Here is a 21,132-nt window from a genome sequence, read left to right on the forward strand (position 1 = left end):
ATCCATTTATATATATATATATATATATATATATATATATAATTATATTATTATTATTAATATTATTAATATTATATATATCATTATTAATATTAAAAAATGATTTATTTAATTGTCGTATATTTAATAATATATTTAGAGATAAAAATACATATTCGCCTTTTACAAATTATCTTTTATATCTTTCTTCTTCCTCTTATTTTAAATTATTACTTATAAATATCATTATTATTATAGACAATTCTTATTATTCAAAAATTAAAAGATCGGCAAATAATGGATGACATTTAGAATACATATGCGTTTGATATCATTTATTTATCTCTATTCAGCTGTATGTATGCCATAAATGACAAAAAATATTTTATTATTTTCACAAAGAACTTTATCATCCAAAAGCACATTTAACACATTGATTGCGCTGAAATTCAATTAATCTCAAAAACAAATCTTGAATATTCTATATGATTTGCTCAAATCTGTAAGGTGCTCGTTCGTGTGTGTGGAGGCATAGAAAAAACTGGCGATTAAAATCAATTTGGCGTATTACATCTCGCATAAATGTAATAAAATTGATTTCAACGTAAGTACAGTTTATTAGTAGCAAAAATCACAAGTCTGTCTTATTTATAGATTAGTCAAAGAACATTTTGCAACAAATTGAAAAAATTTAATGACCGTTTAAACTTTCGCGATAATATGTATTTGCGGCAAGTACTCGCAAAGTAAATATCATAAAAAGATCAGAGCTTAAAATACATAATGATCGTCTCACGAGATACAGTTTTTAGATATAATTACCATGTTATAAAACAATAAGAAATTTATGAGATTTTGTGATCATTTGTCTTAAAAATTAAATAAAAGAATTATACTATGCTCCATTTAACACACTGATGTTCAAGCAGAAATAATCACATTTTCTAATTATATAAGATATATTGATGAATAAAAACTTAACCTAAGATTTAGAATATCATTTGATAATTATTTAGTAACCATTTTCCATTTCACATAATTTTCATATATGTTATCACATACAAGGTCATCTGAGTAATATTGTGAAGGGTTTAGTCGCTGTTATTAATTAAAAAATTATCTATTTATTAAAAATTGTAAACATAAAAACGATTTAATAATATATATTTAATAATATATGAATAATATATAATTTGACACTGTATACCGTATACAGACTACGTACTTTACAAGATTGCAAAGCGAAGTTCACTCTCAGCGAGAGTCAAAGTGAAATAATACGGTGGCATAATAACATATTATTCATTAGGAAATAGCATATTATTCATTAGACATTTTTTGTTTATAACTATTTAATAAACGATCGTCGACTAAATCTTTCATAAAATGATGTCTTTGATAACATATATGAGAATTATTGAAATCGGGAAGTAATCCCTATAAGAAATAATCATCAAAAAATTACAGTTATTAAAGTTATAAGAATATCATATAATAATATGTTGAATAAATGACCTAAAAAAAGATTACGATAAAGTTTAAAAAAATTATAGAATAAAAATTATATGCTAAAATAATTTGGAGATATAAAATATTCTTATTTATGGTGTTATTTATATTCATTAAAAATTTTTAGAATCTTTCTTAGCTTTGTATATCAGATTATCATTTTTTATTAATTAGTGTATTTAATTACCATTTATCATATTTAATTAATATTAATAAAATATTTGTCATAAGTTAAAAGAAGAAATCATTCATTCAATTATTTAAATTTTCAGACGAATGGATTTTTATCTAATATGATAAACTAAAGTTTCGAGAAAAATTTCTACATTAAATTCGTGTGAAAAAAACACAATTTTTATAATTTATAATTTATAATTAATAAAAGACTTGTCGACTATAAAATCGGCATTATTTATTTGGTTTTAACGCTAAGCTCTAGAAGAAATTGAAAAAAGAATATCATCATTGATTTTGTTACAATTGATTGTAAAGAATACAGGTTGTTCAACAATAGAAACATCGATATTAATTTTTTTATTTTTCTAATGTACTGCAAAAATATATGATCTCATTAGAAAAAGAAAAAATGTTTAATATTAATTCGCAGTTAAACAAAAGAAGCATCGTCGCAAAGCCTCGGGTTTTCATTAAGTTCTCTCCAAAGATCTTAAATATTCACTCAAACCATACGCAACATGTGCGCATATATGCATATATTAAATTAAAAAATACGCGATATCAAATATTTAAAGAAATATAATCAAAAGAAATATATAAATGAAAAGCTTTATTAGAAAAGAATAATTTTTTTTAAATATGGAAACTTGTTTAATCTTTATATTCGTGAAAAAAATTGAATTTAACACATATTTTAAATTTGTAATTAAAAATCTTTTAATATAACAAGAAAAAAGCTCGAAACGTATAAATATTCAACAAAGATAAAAAGTTAAAAAAAAAAGTTAAAAAAAAGCATATATATCCGATAACCTATAGTAGGTTGAAAATATGTTCATCGTTCATCGATTTTACTAGTTCCGAAGTTTTCAATATACAGATATGTATACAATTGAAATATTCGTTTTGAAAGTCAAAAGCTATGAAATAAACTTTCTAAGTTGCAGGATGCTAGTGCGAACTAGAATCATGAAACTCCGACAAGATTGACGTTCTATCGGTCTTCGCTTTTGTTTTTGCGTAAGTTAGTCGTCACGATTGTTAGACATAGCCTATTTTCCGTGAAACAGAAAACCGCGTTCGTTTATGAAATCATTAAAATAACTCACGACAAGTAGATAGAAATTCCAATTATCAAATTTGTAATTAAAATTTTACTCACCTTTTATGTGAATTTTAATGACTCTCTTAGAAGTTTTATGCAAATGAATAAAATCATTAAAAGTCTAATGAAAAAATTAATGTTTCACACTGATATAATTTAACCAAAAGAGCTATCAGAATTTCAAAAGACATTGAGTTACTTTCAATAAATATATTCATGAATAAATATATTCTGATTTAAAGCTCAATTTTGATTTTAAGGTAAAATTAAAAACATCTTAATTAAACGAAGATTTTACAAAGGCATAATTTTGTGAATTAAAAAGCAAAACAATCTTCAAATTTGCCATAAAAATACGAAAAAAAATTTCAAAAGATTTGAGTTTGATCTTGAATATATAAAATGTAACATCAATTTATAGTCAAATATCAAATAAAATTATTTTATTTCAAATAGCGAAGACAATTAAATAAAATAGCTTCATGAATTATATGTATAGGATATATAAAAAAATATTGGGATGGCGAAATATTTCGAAAACTATATGTTTGATAAAACATGTTTCAGACCAAAGTTGTAGGGTTTAAAAAGATCTATTTACCGTTTTATCAATTGGATCTAGGTGGTTTTATCCGGACAAAATCACTCTTTTTAAATCAAATTCAAATTTTTTCACCATTTTTTTTTAATGAAATCCTCTATTTTTTATTGCATTCTTATATTCCTTCTTGCGACTTTTCCAAACATTATAACTTTATCACTTTGGGTTAGTCGTTTTGAACTTTTTATAATATGTCAACGACTGTAATTTTATCTAAAGTGAAATGAGTGGAGATACCATTAACGTAAGAAGAAAGAGATAATAGATGATATATGTGGAATAGAATATAGTGAGACTGGAAAAAAGATGAATTATTAATAATTAGGGGTGATGTATAATAAAAGCAGATATGCACAGTGCATACTATGTATACTAATTACATGAGATCTTTGAGTAAGGACAAGTAACTAATACATACGCGTTACTCGAATCTACCCTTGTCACTATATCATATTTTTATCATCCCTATCATATTCTATACGTTATACTCCACACATACCATTTACCACTCTCTTCTTCATATACGGATAATATGATATCTCTATTTTGTGTATATATATATATATGTATATACTATAAACATATTAGATTAGATAGTATCGCCAAAGTCAGAACAAGATCATCTTGAACTTTTTAAATGGAATTCCATATTTTTTATCATATATTCTTATAACTCTTTTTGCGATGTTTTTGAAACATTATAATTTTATTTATTTCGAGTTAGTCGTTTCGAAGATATCGAGCATTTTATGATATCAATTGTAATTTTATCCAAAATAAAATGAATAGATAAAAAATGGTTTAAACAGAACTACGAATCTCATGTTGTTGTTGATACACAATTGTTCATTATATAAATGATTAAATGTTAATATAAATATATTCAAATATTGACAAAATACACAGCGTACATTTCGATTCTTTCTTCAGGTCATCTTCAACATAAATAAATAACAATGAATAAAATAACAATAATGTTGAATTATAATGAGATGTCAAATGAATTAATCAAATTAAATAAAGAACTGTGAAGAATTATGTTAAAGAATGAATCATTCGGCGCCTCACTATCAGTATTTTAACAATGCCTATAACGAAAGTTATTGATTAGTCAACAATACTTATCAATAACTAACCAATATAAATTAAATCAACTGAATTATTAATAAATTAAATAAACTAATAAATTTTAATTAAATTAATATAAATTAAATTAAAATATACAGTTATTTTTAAGAAAAAGAATGAATTTACAATTGACAGTAACATATTTTTTCCTAAAAACAACTGTGTTTTTTGTACACCAATTGATTGCTCCTATTATTTTGAGTATAAAAATATTGAGGTAAGATCATCTCGAAAAATGAATATTTTACGAGATATTTTATATACTTTATGTAAAATTAAGAAATTATTTCAGGCCTCAACTCAAAAAGTATTTAATGACATATTAAAAAAAAAAGTATTTAATGAAATATTTAAAAAATATTCAATGAGAAAATATTTCATTATAGTGTTTACAAAAAAGTTTTCAAAATAAGTTATAAGAATGTATAATAAAAAATGGAGAATTCCATTTAAAAAATTAGAAGTATGACTTCTACCTAGACTACCTTCTACCTTGACTTCACCTTGGAAAGGTGATTCAAGCTCAAGTTCACATTTTCGTCGTGTGGCCTCCTTGGACCACATGAAACCATCCAATTTTTATCTGAAACATTTTTTTCCATCTTGTTTACTTTACGAGATATTTGCGTGCGTTGATTAAAATAACTTACCCTGTATATATATGTATGTGCGTGCATGTACGTGTATGTGTATGTGTGTGTGTGTGTATGTATATACATATATATATATATATATATATATATATATACAAATATATGTACAAATTAAAAAAATATGTATTAATAAATTAAATATGTATGTAAAAATATAAATATAAATTACAAATATAATTTACAAGGTATTTTATACTTTAAGTTTGACAAAATTTTACATAAATTATAAAATATATTTCCATTGTACATAAACTATAAATTACTCAATTTAACTAAACTATAAACTATTTAATAGCTATCCAACCCTTATAATTTTTTATATTGTGAGAAGTCGATTTGTATGGACAAATTAAAGTAGGTAGTCCCATTTAAAAAAACCAGGTTGACCTTCATACAGCTTTAGTAGCTACACCTGAGATGAAACTAATATTCCTATCTTTTTTCTTTTCCAAACCGTACAATTTTTATTTGAAATATTTTGTCTACCAATCTCAGTTTTTAAAATATTTACCTGGAGCATTTAAAATAGGACGTCCAATATTTAAATAACATAATAATATTTAAATATATATACAAGGTAATTCATTATTGTGTCAAAACAACATATAGGAGATCTAAAAGAACAATTTTTGTTCTAAATATGGGTCCGAAAATGCGTAGTTACGAAACTAACATCATGTGCATCATTACATTTGCTGAAAACGTACGTGAATATAAATACGACCAACCATAGGCAATAAAAGTTCTAACTTCATCGTTTGTTCGCCATTCGGAATTTAAAACGAACTAATCTACTGATCTAAAATAATTCCATATCCATGCTTAATTCTGATACAAAATAATTTTATTGAAAAGTATGTAATTATACTTTCTATATATAAATAGTATTTTTACACTTAATTAATTATTTAAGCTAGATTTTATTTTAGAATTAACATTATTGTCTTATATTTCAATGATCAAATAATAGTTCGTAAACTCCGAATATTGATATGCTATCTATTATCATTCTATTATATTAATGTTGTAATTCTGACAATGAGAATAATATTTGCTTACATACATCATATATATCTATGTAGACGGTATAAATTTTCGATTCAAAAGAAATTTAAAAAAATTGTAAAATCTTTCTTGTTAATTCTTTAAATCAGCAATTTTATATATTTCAAAATCTTTTTGATAGAATTCTCATGTAAAACTTTTTAAAATATTTATGATTTGAATCCTTTTGATATCACATCTTTTTGTTGCCACAAGTAGAAATAAGCGAGTTACGTACCAGCATACCAATATTTGAATCGAATTTTTTATCGATATTTGCTGCTTATGTATAACATGTATCACTACAAGTGTGTCGTCAATTTTATACTTCACCTACTTTTATCCTATTCACGCTGCATGCACAAACACATTTTGCAGTCCTATATCGTTGTTGCTATATGATCTTTGACCATACTCATTACCCATAGAACCGTTTGTAGAAACGTTTCTTTCTTTTCCTTTTTTTCGTATTAAATAGCAGGAAGTAGCTCATTGAAATAATATGGTTATACCGAAGCATATAAAGTCGCAGTAAAGAAAAATGGAAACAGTTTTTAAATAAGAATTGCTTCATTTCTAATTGTTAAGCATTATAACTTTTGCCAATTAACTTTTAATTAATATTTATTATAATAAGCATAAACAATGGTATAAATATTTAAATATCTTTATAAAAAATTACTTTTGCTACATATTTTTTGTTACATAAGTATTTTTCATATTCAAATACAACAAACTTTTAAAAATTGGAACACAAAAATATCGATGCAAATAATAATAAATATAATATATTCTATAATATATATATGTTACAGAATATATATGCAGGAAGGGGAAGATGAGTCAATTTTTATTAGATTTCTCTTGTTGACAATAAAAATAATGGTAGAGGAAAAAGTTGAAATGACATAACAATGATTATCTTTCTATGATTTCATATTTTTCTGATAAATGGATTCACCAAAGTGTCCATCATGATGAAATTGATTAAACAAGCAGAGCTAACAGAACAGAAATGTTTAAAAATAAATGGAATATAAAATTTGCATATTTCAAATTTAAAATTTTCAAAAAGCACTGCAGCTCAAAAATAGGCATAATAATTATTAAAATTTATATTAATGTAATTTACATAATATGTAATTTACATAATATATTTCATACAGGATGTTACAAAAAGGTCGAAACCCTTAAAAACTTCAAAAACATGATTATGTATTTTGATTATGTTATTGATTCCTCTCGTTATTTTATGCATAAAAATATTGAGATAAGATCATCACAAAAATAGATATTTTATAAAATATTTTATAGTTTATGTGTAAAATTAAGAAATAATTTCATAAAGTACTTAATGAAAAGATACTTTATTATAGTGTTTTGAAAAGCTTTCGACCTAAGCTAACAACAATATGCAACAAAAATAGAGGATTCCATTAAAAAAATTTAAGGTCCTATCCTTAACGTCGCAATACAGGTCAAACTGGTAAGATCAGTAAATAGATTGTTTTAAACTATTTTTATCTGGAACATTTTTCTATAAAACTTATATTTTTTTTATTTTTTTTTGTTTTTAAGAATTCCAATCTTTTGGGACTAAATACATACATATAATTAGTGCAAGCCATAATTGATGAAGAGAAAAAAAATGAAAATCGATAAGGATACGTCCCGGAGGAAAAGGTACTTTGACAATAGCATACAATTAATCACTCACTCATCTCATTAATATGATCGTTCTGATATAGTTTGCAGTTTGACGAGAATCATTTGTTTATCAGTGACAGTTCGCTTCAGGCATTCTTCAGCGATATAATAAATTGACGAAAGATGCGCTAACACCGGAACAGATATATAGGTTTTGCTAGGGGTGAAATATAAGGCAATAAAGCTTAAAAATAACCACATAAACTTCTATAAAATATTTTTCTACAACGCATTTTTTTATCATTTTATCACCATCATTACTTATTTTCTATCGATTAAATGTGTTTTTCGCGAAAACTATTAATTTCGACGAAATAAGAGTACTCCTTTAAAAAAAGACGTGGAAATAAATTCTAAAACATTTAAACATTTATCAAAAAACTTATCAGCTTCAAAATTTTGTAAGTTAGAAGGTTTATAGATCGCCCCTGGTTGTCCGACAATATTTAATATTTCAAGAAACGTAACGTATATATTTTATAGATCTTTATTTAATAAAAATAATTGCAAATTATTAAAATTCATAGATTGACAAAAGTTATTCAAGAAAAATGCTCAAATTTTAATTTTAAAGATAAATATTTCGATAAAAATATTATTAAAAACAATTTTATGAAAATTTGTTATTTATAATTTTATAAAAACGCATTATTTTTATCTGCTCTATATATGCCCATGAGAGATTGTATCTTTCTTCACTAAATTCTTGTATCTTAAATTCGCATCTTTCTCTATATACCGCAATATGTCAATCGCCACATTGCTAGTCGGAGGATGTGCGTTGTAGGCGTCGCGACGCCAGGCGTCGCGACGCGCCAGTAGACGGCCAGCCGTGCTACACGACGGACGCAACCGTCGAGTCTTACTACTTTTGACGGTTCAAACGACGAGACGAAAATCCGTGCGCGAGAATTCTGTTGTGTGTCAAGCATTGTCATCTTGAAGAAATAAAGAAGTGCGCGAAAATTTGTCGCGCAAAAACTTAAAGAAAGAAAAATCAGTCGAAAATTGAAAGCAATATTATCTCGGTGAGCTATAATTTTTTAAATCCGCGAGAAAGATCTTTTACGCATGCAATTCTTATCTCCAATTTATTAAAGGATATTAGAGGATATAAAGAAGATTTTATTACAGAATAACAGATTACTGAGTTAATATGTAACGAGCGTACATTTTTAATAAATTCAGATATAAATTCTTGATATATATCGAGGACATTTCATTAAACTGGCACGTTCATAGCACTAATATGTTGTTAAAAAAAATAAAAGACGACAAAGCATTTCTTTTTCTATAGGAAAGATCGATGTGGCCGTAAACGACTTTAGTGTTTATGATCTGACTCGTTTGACTCGTTTGACTTTAGTATCACAAAAATGATCTGCTGAGTTGACAATCGTGGTATGGCTCGATGATATCTCGACGCCACGTCGCATATAGTAGGTTCGCAAGTAAAACAACTCGCGCAAAATATGTTTATTGCACGCCGTGAACAATCGGGATTCACTTGTATATCGCAGTGCGTATTTTCTCATTAATTCACCAATTCTGCCCGCGTTTCTGGATAGGATAAATTTCATTAAATGGCTTTTTAAACATTCATATATGCAATAATAAAATATTTTCTGCATGATCAGTAATATTATAATATTATAATTAATCTTTAATCATAAATTATAGATAATCTGATTCTCGTCAACAGTATGAAATTATTTAATATTAATTGAAATTAAACGAGAGTCTGGTCTCACGTTTAACATGACAAAAACTCTTGAAAACGATCTCTTTGTAAATAATATTTGAAGCTTTTACGTATTGAAATCAGGATTAAATTATTATTGATATTTTTTATTTACTCAAAATACTGTGAATCTCTGAGAGTTTTAAAATTTAAATTAGGAATTTTTTTCAAACTGTACCTGCTACTGCATATGAAATAAATAAGTTTGTAAATAAGTAAGTATGTATATAATTATTTTTTACTTTCGATTTTCATAAGTAAATAAATAATTTACTTATGAAAATCGAAAGTAAAAAATAATTAACTGATATTATAAATTATATTGAATTAACTCTTTCTACATAAAACAATTCACAATTCACAATTAATATAATAAATTAAATTAAATTAAAAAAACAATTCTCTCTCTCTCTCTCTTCTCTTCTCTCAATTAATAGATAATTATATATCATAGAAGAAAAGATATATAAAATAAAAAAGATATATATAAATTATATTCATATATTATATTCATATATTATTAAAAAATAAATATGTGGAACTTTTTCTCTTAATTTTTTAAAATTTTGACTAATTATTATTTAATTCATTCAGTTTTTATCAATTTTTTTATTCAATATTTTTTTTATTTAATAAATATATTTAAAATATTTACACACATATATAATAAATATTTAACAAAATTAAATTAAAAATATAGTCAAATTCTTTCTTATCTTAATTGTTTATGATACTCCGGAAAAAAGAACATTCGGATAGAATATTGTTGAACAATGTGCATATACAAAATGTCAGGGCAATCTCTTTCCAAAAAAAAGCTCTTGTAGCTGAAGAAAAATATATAATTTGCAATTAACAATTATATTTTTTTTTAAACAATTATTTTCTGTACACCAATTGATTCCTCTCATTATTTTGTACATAAAAGTATGAAGGTAAAATAATCGAAAAATGAATATTTTATAGTTTATGTAAACATTAAGAAATTATTTCAAACCTCATAACTCGAAAAGTACTCGATAAAAAAAATACTTTATTATAATGTTTTGAAAAGCTCTCGAGATAAGCTACAAGAGCTTTTTGTTGGAAAGAGATTGCCCTGATACCTTGTATATATAGATATATAATATATTCTATCACATATATATATATATATATATATATATATATACATATATATAATACGTGTATTATATATGTGTGTACTACAGAATATCATATAAAGCGCGTTACACGCCATATTATTTTAATATTATCTCAATTTAAATATTCTAAAATTTAAGAAATTTTTATTGATATATAAAAATATGCACTGATGAATAACACATACTACATATATTAAGGAATGTATAAAAATCATACCATGTAATTTACGTATATTTTTACATAGCTAAAGATAATTATCTAAAAGAAACATGTTAGAATTTTTTTCGTATTTCAAAAGCATACATACATGTACATTTGATGTTAGATTTATACCTAACAAATAAAGCTCACTAGTATTCCTCCCAAATAATTCTCGAACAATTTAAGCTGTTAAAATACGCAATTTTTACAAACATTCAACATGTGTGATGAATTCGAGAAGAGTATATATTTATAATATAATTTTCTTTGTTCTTCATGAACAATATATTAAACGAATATCATTCATATCGCAATTAACTCTCTTCGAACTTTTAATATATGTGATTTTGATGATAATTTACGATGGAAAAATCGAAAAGAACTAACAATATTCTTTGGTACTTTCGACTAATCGATTTAACATTTTCTTTATGAGTGGATACGATATATATTTTATTATAAAAAAGAGAATTTATATTCATATATGATCAGAGCTAATGAGCAGTAATGGTTGCACAATGATTCCATAATTTATGATTATTGTTAGGACAAGTGCATTTTGATGAGCCATTGTAGTGTGTAATCTGTGTTTATTTACTGAATTCTACATATATATATATATAGTTAACATTTACATGAAGAAATTTGTTTGTTCCTTAATATAGCTAATACAAGAATTACTTAATTCCAATCGAATTTATTTCACGCCATTAATTCTTTAGTTTACTGAACTACTTGAAATCAACGTTTTGTACCAAAACTAGTAAGAGCAAATAAATTCATATTTTACATAAAAGTTTATTTATAAGGGGTTTTTTGCGTCGCGTAACGAATCAAGAGTCGAAATTTCAAAATTCAAAATGGCGAATCCAATATGGCGGACTAATTTTATTTCATTATGGAGAAGATCAAATTCAATATTTGCGTTTTTCGAGTCTCTTATGCTGATCTATAGACAAAATTGCAAAATTTAAACTGGCAAATTCAATATGGCGATTTCTAATGATTAACTTTGATATTCCATTATGAAAATATATCATACTCAGTACGTTTTTTGGTCACAGATAACGAATTAGTTCAAGACATTCAAACTTGAACATATCGAATTTGAATCTTCTCTAATGGAATAACAAATATAATAAAAGAATAACAAAATTAATTCACCATACTAAATTTGCCATTTTGAATTTTAAAATTTCGATCCCAAATTTGTCATCAGCGACCTGAAAAATGTGGGTGTATCAAGTTTCATGCAAATCCGTTGAAAATTGGCAAAGTTATTCATAGTGGACATATATGGACCATTATCAGTGAACTAATTAAATGTTTATCGCGTATTTTTAAATTTATGAATATCTTTTGTTAAGTTCATTAAATTTATTGAGTTTCCTCCCAAAAGCAAGTTATTAAAGATTCAATAGCTAAAAGGCAGTGCAATAATTATATAACATGTGACATTTGCACACACATACCTCATTAGTAACATTTATTATTTCAATCAATAACGTTCAAGTATAATCGATTCTTGCGTCGCTCAGCTATATAAAATCGCCTCGATAGTTTCTATAATTATGCGATGATAAAATCAATTCTAAAATCAATTCTAAAATCAATCCTAGATCAACGATGTAAAATTATAGTGCACTGTTTACATCACACAACATTGTCTAATCTAAGACAATGTAAACAAAACTTTAAGCTGAGATAACGTTTACTGTTTTAGATACAAAGGAAGATTGAAAACACATGTCAAGGTCTTTTTCTAGTCAGATTTTCTGTTTAGAATTTATAAGCTTTAGAATAGCATATCCACGGTATAAAATATTTCATCTAAAGTGTTATAAAGTGTTTCCCTCGAAACTTGACATCGTACAAAAAATATTTCAAACAAATTTTAGGATTAGATAAGGGAAAAAAGTTGATAATCTTAAATTTTAAATAATGTCATTTTTTAAGATTATATGAAGGTCAATCTAGTTTTTTTTTTAATGAAACCACGTTATTTTTTTAAATCGATTTTTGGTAAAATTTAGCATAGAAAATTTTATATATATATAACTTTCTATGCCAAATTTGATCAAAAATCGATTTAAAAAAATAAAATGGTTTCATTTAAAAAAATAAAAAAAAAAATAAAAAATATATATATATATATATATATATGAGTAAAAGTGAGAATTGAATAATTTATCAATATTTTATATTTTAAGTTAATATAAAATTTGATGTAAACTATGAGATATTTCGTAAAAACTTTTCGATTTATCTTGCCTTAATATGTTTTATCAATGTTATTAATGTTATTTTATAAAATAATAAGAGAAATGAATTAATGTAGAAAGAAAATATAGTTATTAAAAAAAAAATACAAATTTGCACTGAATAATTACATATTTCAAAACTATCGCACTTTACTATAAATTAATTAAGAGTTCAAATAAAATTTTCTTTATCACAATTCCAAGTAAATTTTAGACAAAACAAGTTTTAGTAATAAATCTCGATTCAAATAAACGATAAAGTTGTATAAATAGGCCTATATATATACACACACACACACACATACACATTCTTCATACTCAAAATATTGATTTAATAGCAGTCTGTTAAATTATATAATCGAATTTGTGAAACTAAAATAATTTCATATTTGTAATTATACGTATTTATTAAAAGTACTGTATAGTTTTATCAAAGTCTATTATTATAGATAAAAAACTGTTTTTCTCTAAATTTAGATAAGAATGTAAAATAATGTCGAAATTATTACAAAAGAAAATTGTGAGAAATCTGCGCTACATTCAGCAAAGACTGCTATCTTAAAGCTGATAGTCTCTATGAAGGATAATACGATCGAAGTAGATTATAACTGAAACGAATTACGTGTACTTAGTACATCTGGAATACAACATAAAGAGAAACGAGTAATGGTTTCTTGCTTTTTGTCTGATCTACAAACTTTGATTTATTGTTCTTTCCTACATTGCAGCAACCAATGCCAGTCTTGGAAATGGCATTTATTCTGTGCTCTTCAACAGAATAACGATCTTTGCTGTAAAACTTTTTGCACCTTAATTTCACGTTTCTCTCTTTCTCTCTTTTAGTTTGTTGTTATTTTAAAAAACTAATTTTTTGAATGACGAGAATGTTTTGATAAATATTTATTCTTTTATCTTGATTAATCACAAAATTATTAAAAGGAAAATTAATTCTCTCCGATTAAGCTAGATTGAACAATACTTGTCAAGTAGATAGAATAGCAATTAATCGATCGATAAGACCAGGGCCATTCGCACTCTTAGGTTAAATATTTAACACCTTGACCGACAGTGTATTAATTATATTGCGAGGAGGGTGTTTTATTTTTACTGTTTTCGTATTATCATTATGTATCATTATACATTATGTATATTTAAAAAGTTTACACAAAACGTAAATAGTGATAAAAATACAGCCAATCGTTGCAAGTTATTTTAATTTCTATTACATGTTTACATGTGGAGCTATTGTTATACATATATCATATTATCAAAAAATTTCGGGAAAATACCTTTTGTTTAATATAAATCATAAAATTATGTTTACATTTGTTTCAGAATTTATTTTGTATATTTAAGTCGAAATAAAGACAAATATAATAATTTAAATAATAATTTTACATATAATAATTTTATAATTTGCAGTTCTATAATAATTTTATAATTTGCAGTTCTAAACATGATAATTTTATCAATATAATATAAATATTAATATTGTAAAATATTGTAGTGTAATTGTTTAAAAATTGAGACAGAGTTGTCACATACTTGATATTAAAATTTAAATTTGCGCGCATTTAGACATTTATGGCATGATATTACACTTACTTCATTAATAAATGAGAGATAACATCTGTGTAAATTATAATCAACACAAAAATGCTTTATGAATATGTCATGCAACTTAATCATTTAAATCATTTGATCAATGAAACAAACTTAACAATGCATTATGTAATCTTGGTCCGTTCTCTCTCTCTCTCTCTCTCTCTCTCTCTCTCTCTCTCTCTCTCTCTCTCTCTCTCTCTCTCTCTCTCTCTCTCTCTCTCTCTCTCTCTCTCTCTCTCTCTCTCTTTCTTTTCCCTTCTTTCATAGACTGTAAGCGCTCATAAATCATTATCTGCAGCATCTAATCTTTTTATAATACGCCTCTTGTAATATCATCTCTGGAACAAATCTTTCAAAAATTTAAAGAAATATGCCCTGTAACCTCATATATTGCATTATATGATAGATTTTTGCATATATTATTATAAAGATAAGTATATTTTTATCTTTAATTTTTAAAAAAGTATATTTTAAAAATTAATCTCACAGTATTAGCACGAAAGTGTCCCCCTTCAATTTTCAGCTTTTAATATGTTGTTTTCTAGACAAAAATAAGGGACACGTATTTTTTTATACGTGCTCATACGCGTGTCTAGGCGGCCCTTCTGAAAAAAATCGGTTTTTTTCTTTCGAGATGAATATTTCAGAAAATATAAGAGATAGAAAAAATTTTCAAATTAAAAATTCAATGGCTTCAAGAGTACTTTATAACAATAACAACAAAATTTTTATTTTTTTAATTTTTCAAAATAATTTTTCAAAATTTTTTTTTAATTTTATTTTAACTTTTAATTTGAAAATTTTTTTCTATCTCTTATAGTTTCTGAAATATATTTGTAAAATATATTCTATCGTTTTGTATAATATGATTTATCGTGTATGTGTCCTCGATTATATTCCCGAAACATACTGCAAAGCGCTCCATTTTCTTTATAAATCTCTCAATAATACTATAGAAGTATAAAAAAAGCATAACTTTTTAAAAACTTTTAATTTAAAAGGCAATCTTTTTCTCTTCTTTCATTTATTCTTCTTTTTGTATTATTTTATCAGTATTATTGAAAAAGTAGAATTTTACAATATATATTATATAAATCGTGTCGATGCATTGAACATGATGTGATGCAATTTCTAATATTTTAATTTTTTTAGCTTACATATATATGTTTTAGCTAATTGACAAATTAATAGTATTAAGTATTTCTTAATGGTTATAAAGTTGAAATAAATCTTTTATCTGTTTTTTATTTACATTATAGAATCGTAAAAAAAATAAACTTAAAAATTAGTAATTAATAATTTTTTTAAATTTATATAGCAAATGATTAGAAACTAGTAAGATATAAATGTGTTCAAGAATATAATTATTATTCTCTTACATTAGATAAGTTTAAATATAAAAAAATAAATTTATAACTATGATAGTGCAATTTAGAAGTCGATGTAATTTAGACAACTGCCCCTCTATATATAGTAATAATATTTTATTATATTAATTAATGTCAAATTTATTAAATTGGATTAAATAAAATAATAGATAAATATTATTAAATAACATTTTAACAATAATAATAATAAAAAGATTTTTATATATTATCATTATATATTATATATGCATCATTACACAGTATTTCCGGACATTTGCAAAAAATTTAAAGAGGTGATAGATCTCGATAAATAGAACAATTTTTGTGTTAAGCAACCCGTGTCCGGCGATGCCTCTTTAAGGCGCTAGGCTGCAATGAACATTTACGCAGTTTACGAAAGTTTAGTGTATACAAACCCTGTTAATACCTGAAATAAGCTCATTGACAGGATTATGAACGTATGCGATACAATTCGCAATAATCCTGGAATTTTTCAGAAGATGCGTCAATCAATGCATCGTAGATGCAATGTTTGTATTAAGGTTGCAAGTCGAACATTTATTGTAATAAAATAAACAAAATGTAATTTAAAAAACATATGATTTTCTTATTTTAATCTAATCATATAGAAAAAACAGCATTCATCGCAGCCTGGCGCTTTAAGGAGGCATCGCCAAATACGGGTTGCTTAACAAAAATTGTTCCACTTATCGAGATCACCCGTTTAAGTTTGTCACAAATGTCCGGAAACACCTTGTATATTATTGTAATAAGATATTAATTTTAATATAATAAAGAAATTATTTCCTTAATATTATCTAGAGATAAAATTGTATAATTGTATAATGTTTGTTATGCTATTTGTTAGTTATTTGTTTAAAATTTGGAGTTAAAGAGAATTCGTTACCGATTATTACCCCGACATTAATTACCCATAATTAATTAACTATTTAAAAATTTATTGATGCAGTAAATTAAGCAAACTGATAGTAAGTACAGTGAATCGAATTATTATTTTATTTTTTCTTATATACAATCGGCAAAACATTTTATTCACAATGAAACGCGAATTTAGAAATTTATGTAGAATTTCTTTGTAAATTTTATTTATCGAGAATATATTATTACTTTATATAATACAAACTAAGTGCAAATTGAAATATATTCTTGAAACTCTTGATACAAAATTTAGTAAATATGCTATATAGTTTTTTTTTAAATTTGACTGACAGCTTTTATAACAATTAACTTCATTCCAAAAGATTATTGTTTCCTTTCTCTCATTTCTATCTGAAAGGATTATGATTATCTTCTTTCTACAATCATCGTAGTATTTTTTAGTAGCTTATCTGTATAAATATTAACACAAATATATTCAATTCAAGCAGTTATTTCTAAAAAGTTATCGCTCGAAACTGCAATCATTATCAAATGAAATCACGTACACGAACTATATAATTATGTAAAAATATTTTCATATTATCATCGTTGCTAGTATAAATAACAATGGAAAAGTTGTTTGAACGAGTTTGAAACTCTCTCAAGTAATAATGTAGTTGTAAATGCCGTTTGTATAATAATGCGTAATGTATATACATACCAGTACATGTAATTCTGATATTCGCACGTATACTCGACAACTGTTGTTAGCAAATAATTAACGGTTACGCATTACATTCTGCGCATAATTACAAAATTATAAATCGGATATGATTATAACAAATTCTTTTATGGAAATCTTCGTTATCCCTTTCGTTTGATAAAACAAATGATTTTCTAAACTATTCTAATTTAGTCCAATATATATTCAAATATAATATTTATTATAGTTTCTTATTGTGCTTTTTTCGGATATTATACTATTTACTTTATGATAAAAGTATATTGAATTATTTATAACATGAATAAAACATGCTGAGAAGAGGATTTCCTTTTGTATTGTTTATAAAGCGTTCATATATATTTTATTCTCTGTTAACATTTTAACAAGAAAGAGAGATAAATATAAAAGAGCAGAGAAGTAAATAATAAAAATTTGAAATAGTGAGAAGTGATTTTGTCATCATTTTTTTCTCCAAGTTATAATAAAGTAAAATTTAATTCAAAATCCTGATATAATCTGATATAATAACTTAATCCTTAAACATTACTTCTTAGACAATATTTCGAAATATATAATCAGATACCCTCCCCCATACATATATATATATATATATATATATATATATATATAGTTCTTTATATAATAGAAAATATTGTAACAACTGTAAAAAATTAAAAAATATATAATCAAGAATAATTCGAATAGAATAAATCTGATTAATCCTCTAGGGCATATATTTTACAAAAATGAATATATTTTATTTTTATTAAATAGAGAATACGCGATATTGTGTAAATTTAATTAAAGATCGTTTAATATAACTCTCTTCAAGTTTATTGTCACTTATAAACTCTAATTAGCGTAATTTTATTGATGTATCTTCATAGAAGATGTTTACAAAAGATTATCTCTCCGCGAATTTGTGTATAAACAAAAAGAATATATTGAAAATGATTAATAAGATAAACATAATTTTACATGATTATCGAAGCTATTTAAATATTCAGCTATTAATATCTTGAAATACTAATATATCTAGATTAAAATACTCTCTCTAACATGATAACATAAAAAACCTACAATTTTACATCTGCTGAAGAGCTTATAAAAGCATGCTAGGCGCTAGTGCTAGGTGCTAGTAATAATTATATGTATAAATTAAATATAATAGATAAATATTTATTTTTAAAATTATTTTACAAATGCATTAAATTTTTTATACTAATACTTATAAATATATATACTTATAAATACTTTTAAAATGTTAATATAATTATATAATGCAACATAAACACATATTCATCATATTATATCATATTATACATTACTATTACATCATATTATATATTTTTATTTTTAAAATGTTTATAATTTAAAAAAAATTTATCTGTGCAATTAAACTTAAATAAAGAGACAATGCTTATGTACGTATATCTCCAAATTTTTTTTATAAATTTTCTATTATTAAAAATTACACAATTTAATTCTATTTATTAAAATTTATACAAATAATATTATAAATTATATATTATATATTATATATTATATATTATATATTATATATTATATATTATATATTATATATTATTATATTATAAATTTATTTCTTATGTTTAAATGCATACATACCTACATATGTACACGCGCGCGTGTGTGTGGATATGAGCGCGCGAGAACTGAGCAATTTAAATATACATATAATATAATCGTACATAATCTATTTATTTCGAAGTTTTACATTGGAACAGTTTTGTCTCAAAATGTAAAATCAGTTAATTGTTATGCGAAGGCAATTATTAGAAAAAAACTACGATATAATGTTCGAATGATAAAGAAAGTTCATTACTTTTCATTAACGTTCATTAAAAGAAATTCTTTTCATTGCTCGCCATTTGCTAAGTTTAATTATGCCAGAATATAAATTTTATAAAATTAAATATATACACAAATAATTAAATATATGCATAAAATCAAACATGAAGAATCATTTAAATTTGCATTCAGTTCTTCTCATATGTTAAGTAGATATATGACAAAAATATAAAAAAAATATATATTATAAAAAATATATATTACAAAACTAACTTTCCTCTCGAAATTCATTAAATAGCAATAATATCTTAGGTGAAATTGTAATTTCATTTTTATACATTTTTTATTATTTTATATGCTAAATATAATTTACTGCAAAAAAACATATATTTCTTTACATAAATTATATTTACATAAATTATATACATATATTCTTTACATAAATTATATTTCCTTAACTATATTTTTATATATTTCGTTAAAAGTAAATAAACAGCGAAAAAAATTTTTGTAATAAATATATGGCGCAGTTAAAATAATGAAAATATACCAATTTATCGATAAAATTGTGCCAAATAAATTAATTCATTAAAATCTGTTTTTATAAGAATTTTAATTTTTCCGTTCATTTTTTAAATTATATTTAATTTCTCTTTTTATATATTTAAATTATTAATTACTTTTTGTTCTTGTAAATATTTTGTAAATTTATTCGAATAAGTAAAAGAAAAAACAATATATAATATTTTTAGAGAGGAAAGACTTTTCGTAGACTATCGTACTTCAATCCAATGTAGTTTCTCTCTAATAGTAGAATGCGATCGTAACGATCAATCTCAGCGAGACCTTGACACGTGCCCTTTTACTTGAGTGTTCAGGATATTCCCATTTCCTCTCACGTAAAAGATCACCGATATAATCTCATGACTTTTGCCATATTTTCCTAATCCAACGAATTTGTTCATTCGAAACAAGAGCGAGCCATTGTAAATTTATGAAGAGCTATGATGAAAATGTGGTATCACAACGTCTAAACGAGACACGAACAGAAAAGACTTAGGTCAAAGTCGTAACACATATCGGTGGTGAACGAGATCAAGAGTTGTGTGTGTGCGAGTTTGTATATTGCCTGTTGGACCTTTGTGGCTGCGCTGAAACGAGAAAGGACGAAGAGAGATGGCGGGAAACGACAACCACGTTGCGCCGAAAGCTGCTGTGAGCCGAGCCGAGGACGAAGTGCTATATTCTGATACAGTAATTATTAATTTTGCACGAAAGTATAAATAAGTAACGAGAAAATTAGAAATTACAAATATTCTTTCTCGGAAAAGAATATACATATATTCTTTTTATTAATAATAACTTTTGAGCAAGTATATATATATATATATATATATATATATATATATATACTTGCTCAAATATATATACTTGCTCAAATATATATATATATATATATATATATATATATATATTACATTTATTAAAGCAGA

The 21,132-nt window shown here is 24.5% G+C and overlaps 2 protein-coding genes across 6 annotated transcripts in view; one reads left to right on the forward strand and one right to left on the reverse strand.

Annotated features, from left to right (window-relative positions):
• LOC105254982 (sex-regulated protein janus-A-like) overlaps positions 1-21,132 on the reverse strand; it is an 89,175-nt gene that overhangs the window by 14,025 nt on the left and 54,018 nt on the right. The window lies entirely within an intron of this gene.
• The window catches only part of LOC105254981 (phosrestin-2), a 57,096-nt gene continuing 44,702 nt past the window's right edge, over positions 8,739-21,132 (forward strand). Inside the window, exons 1-2 of one of the 2 annotated variants that reach the window (XM_011264002.3) lie at positions 8,739-8,931; positions 20,615-20,893. In XM_011264002.3, the coding sequence (XP_011262304.2) occupies positions 20,816-20,893 (78 nt within the window). In that variant the 5' untranslated portion in view covers positions 8,739-8,931; positions 20,615-20,815. Of the gene's footprint in view, positions 8,932-20,476; positions 20,894-21,132 lie in introns of those variants that run through there. The other variant, XM_020028674.2, reaches the window with a different exon arrangement.

The sequence above is a fragment of the Camponotus floridanus genome, unplaced genomic scaffold (genome assembly GCF_003227725.1).
Source record: "Camponotus floridanus strain SB8 unplaced genomic scaffold, Cflo_v7.5 scaffold29, whole genome shotgun sequence".
NCBI lineage: Eukaryota > Metazoa > Arthropoda > Insecta > Hymenoptera > Formicidae > Camponotus > Camponotus floridanus.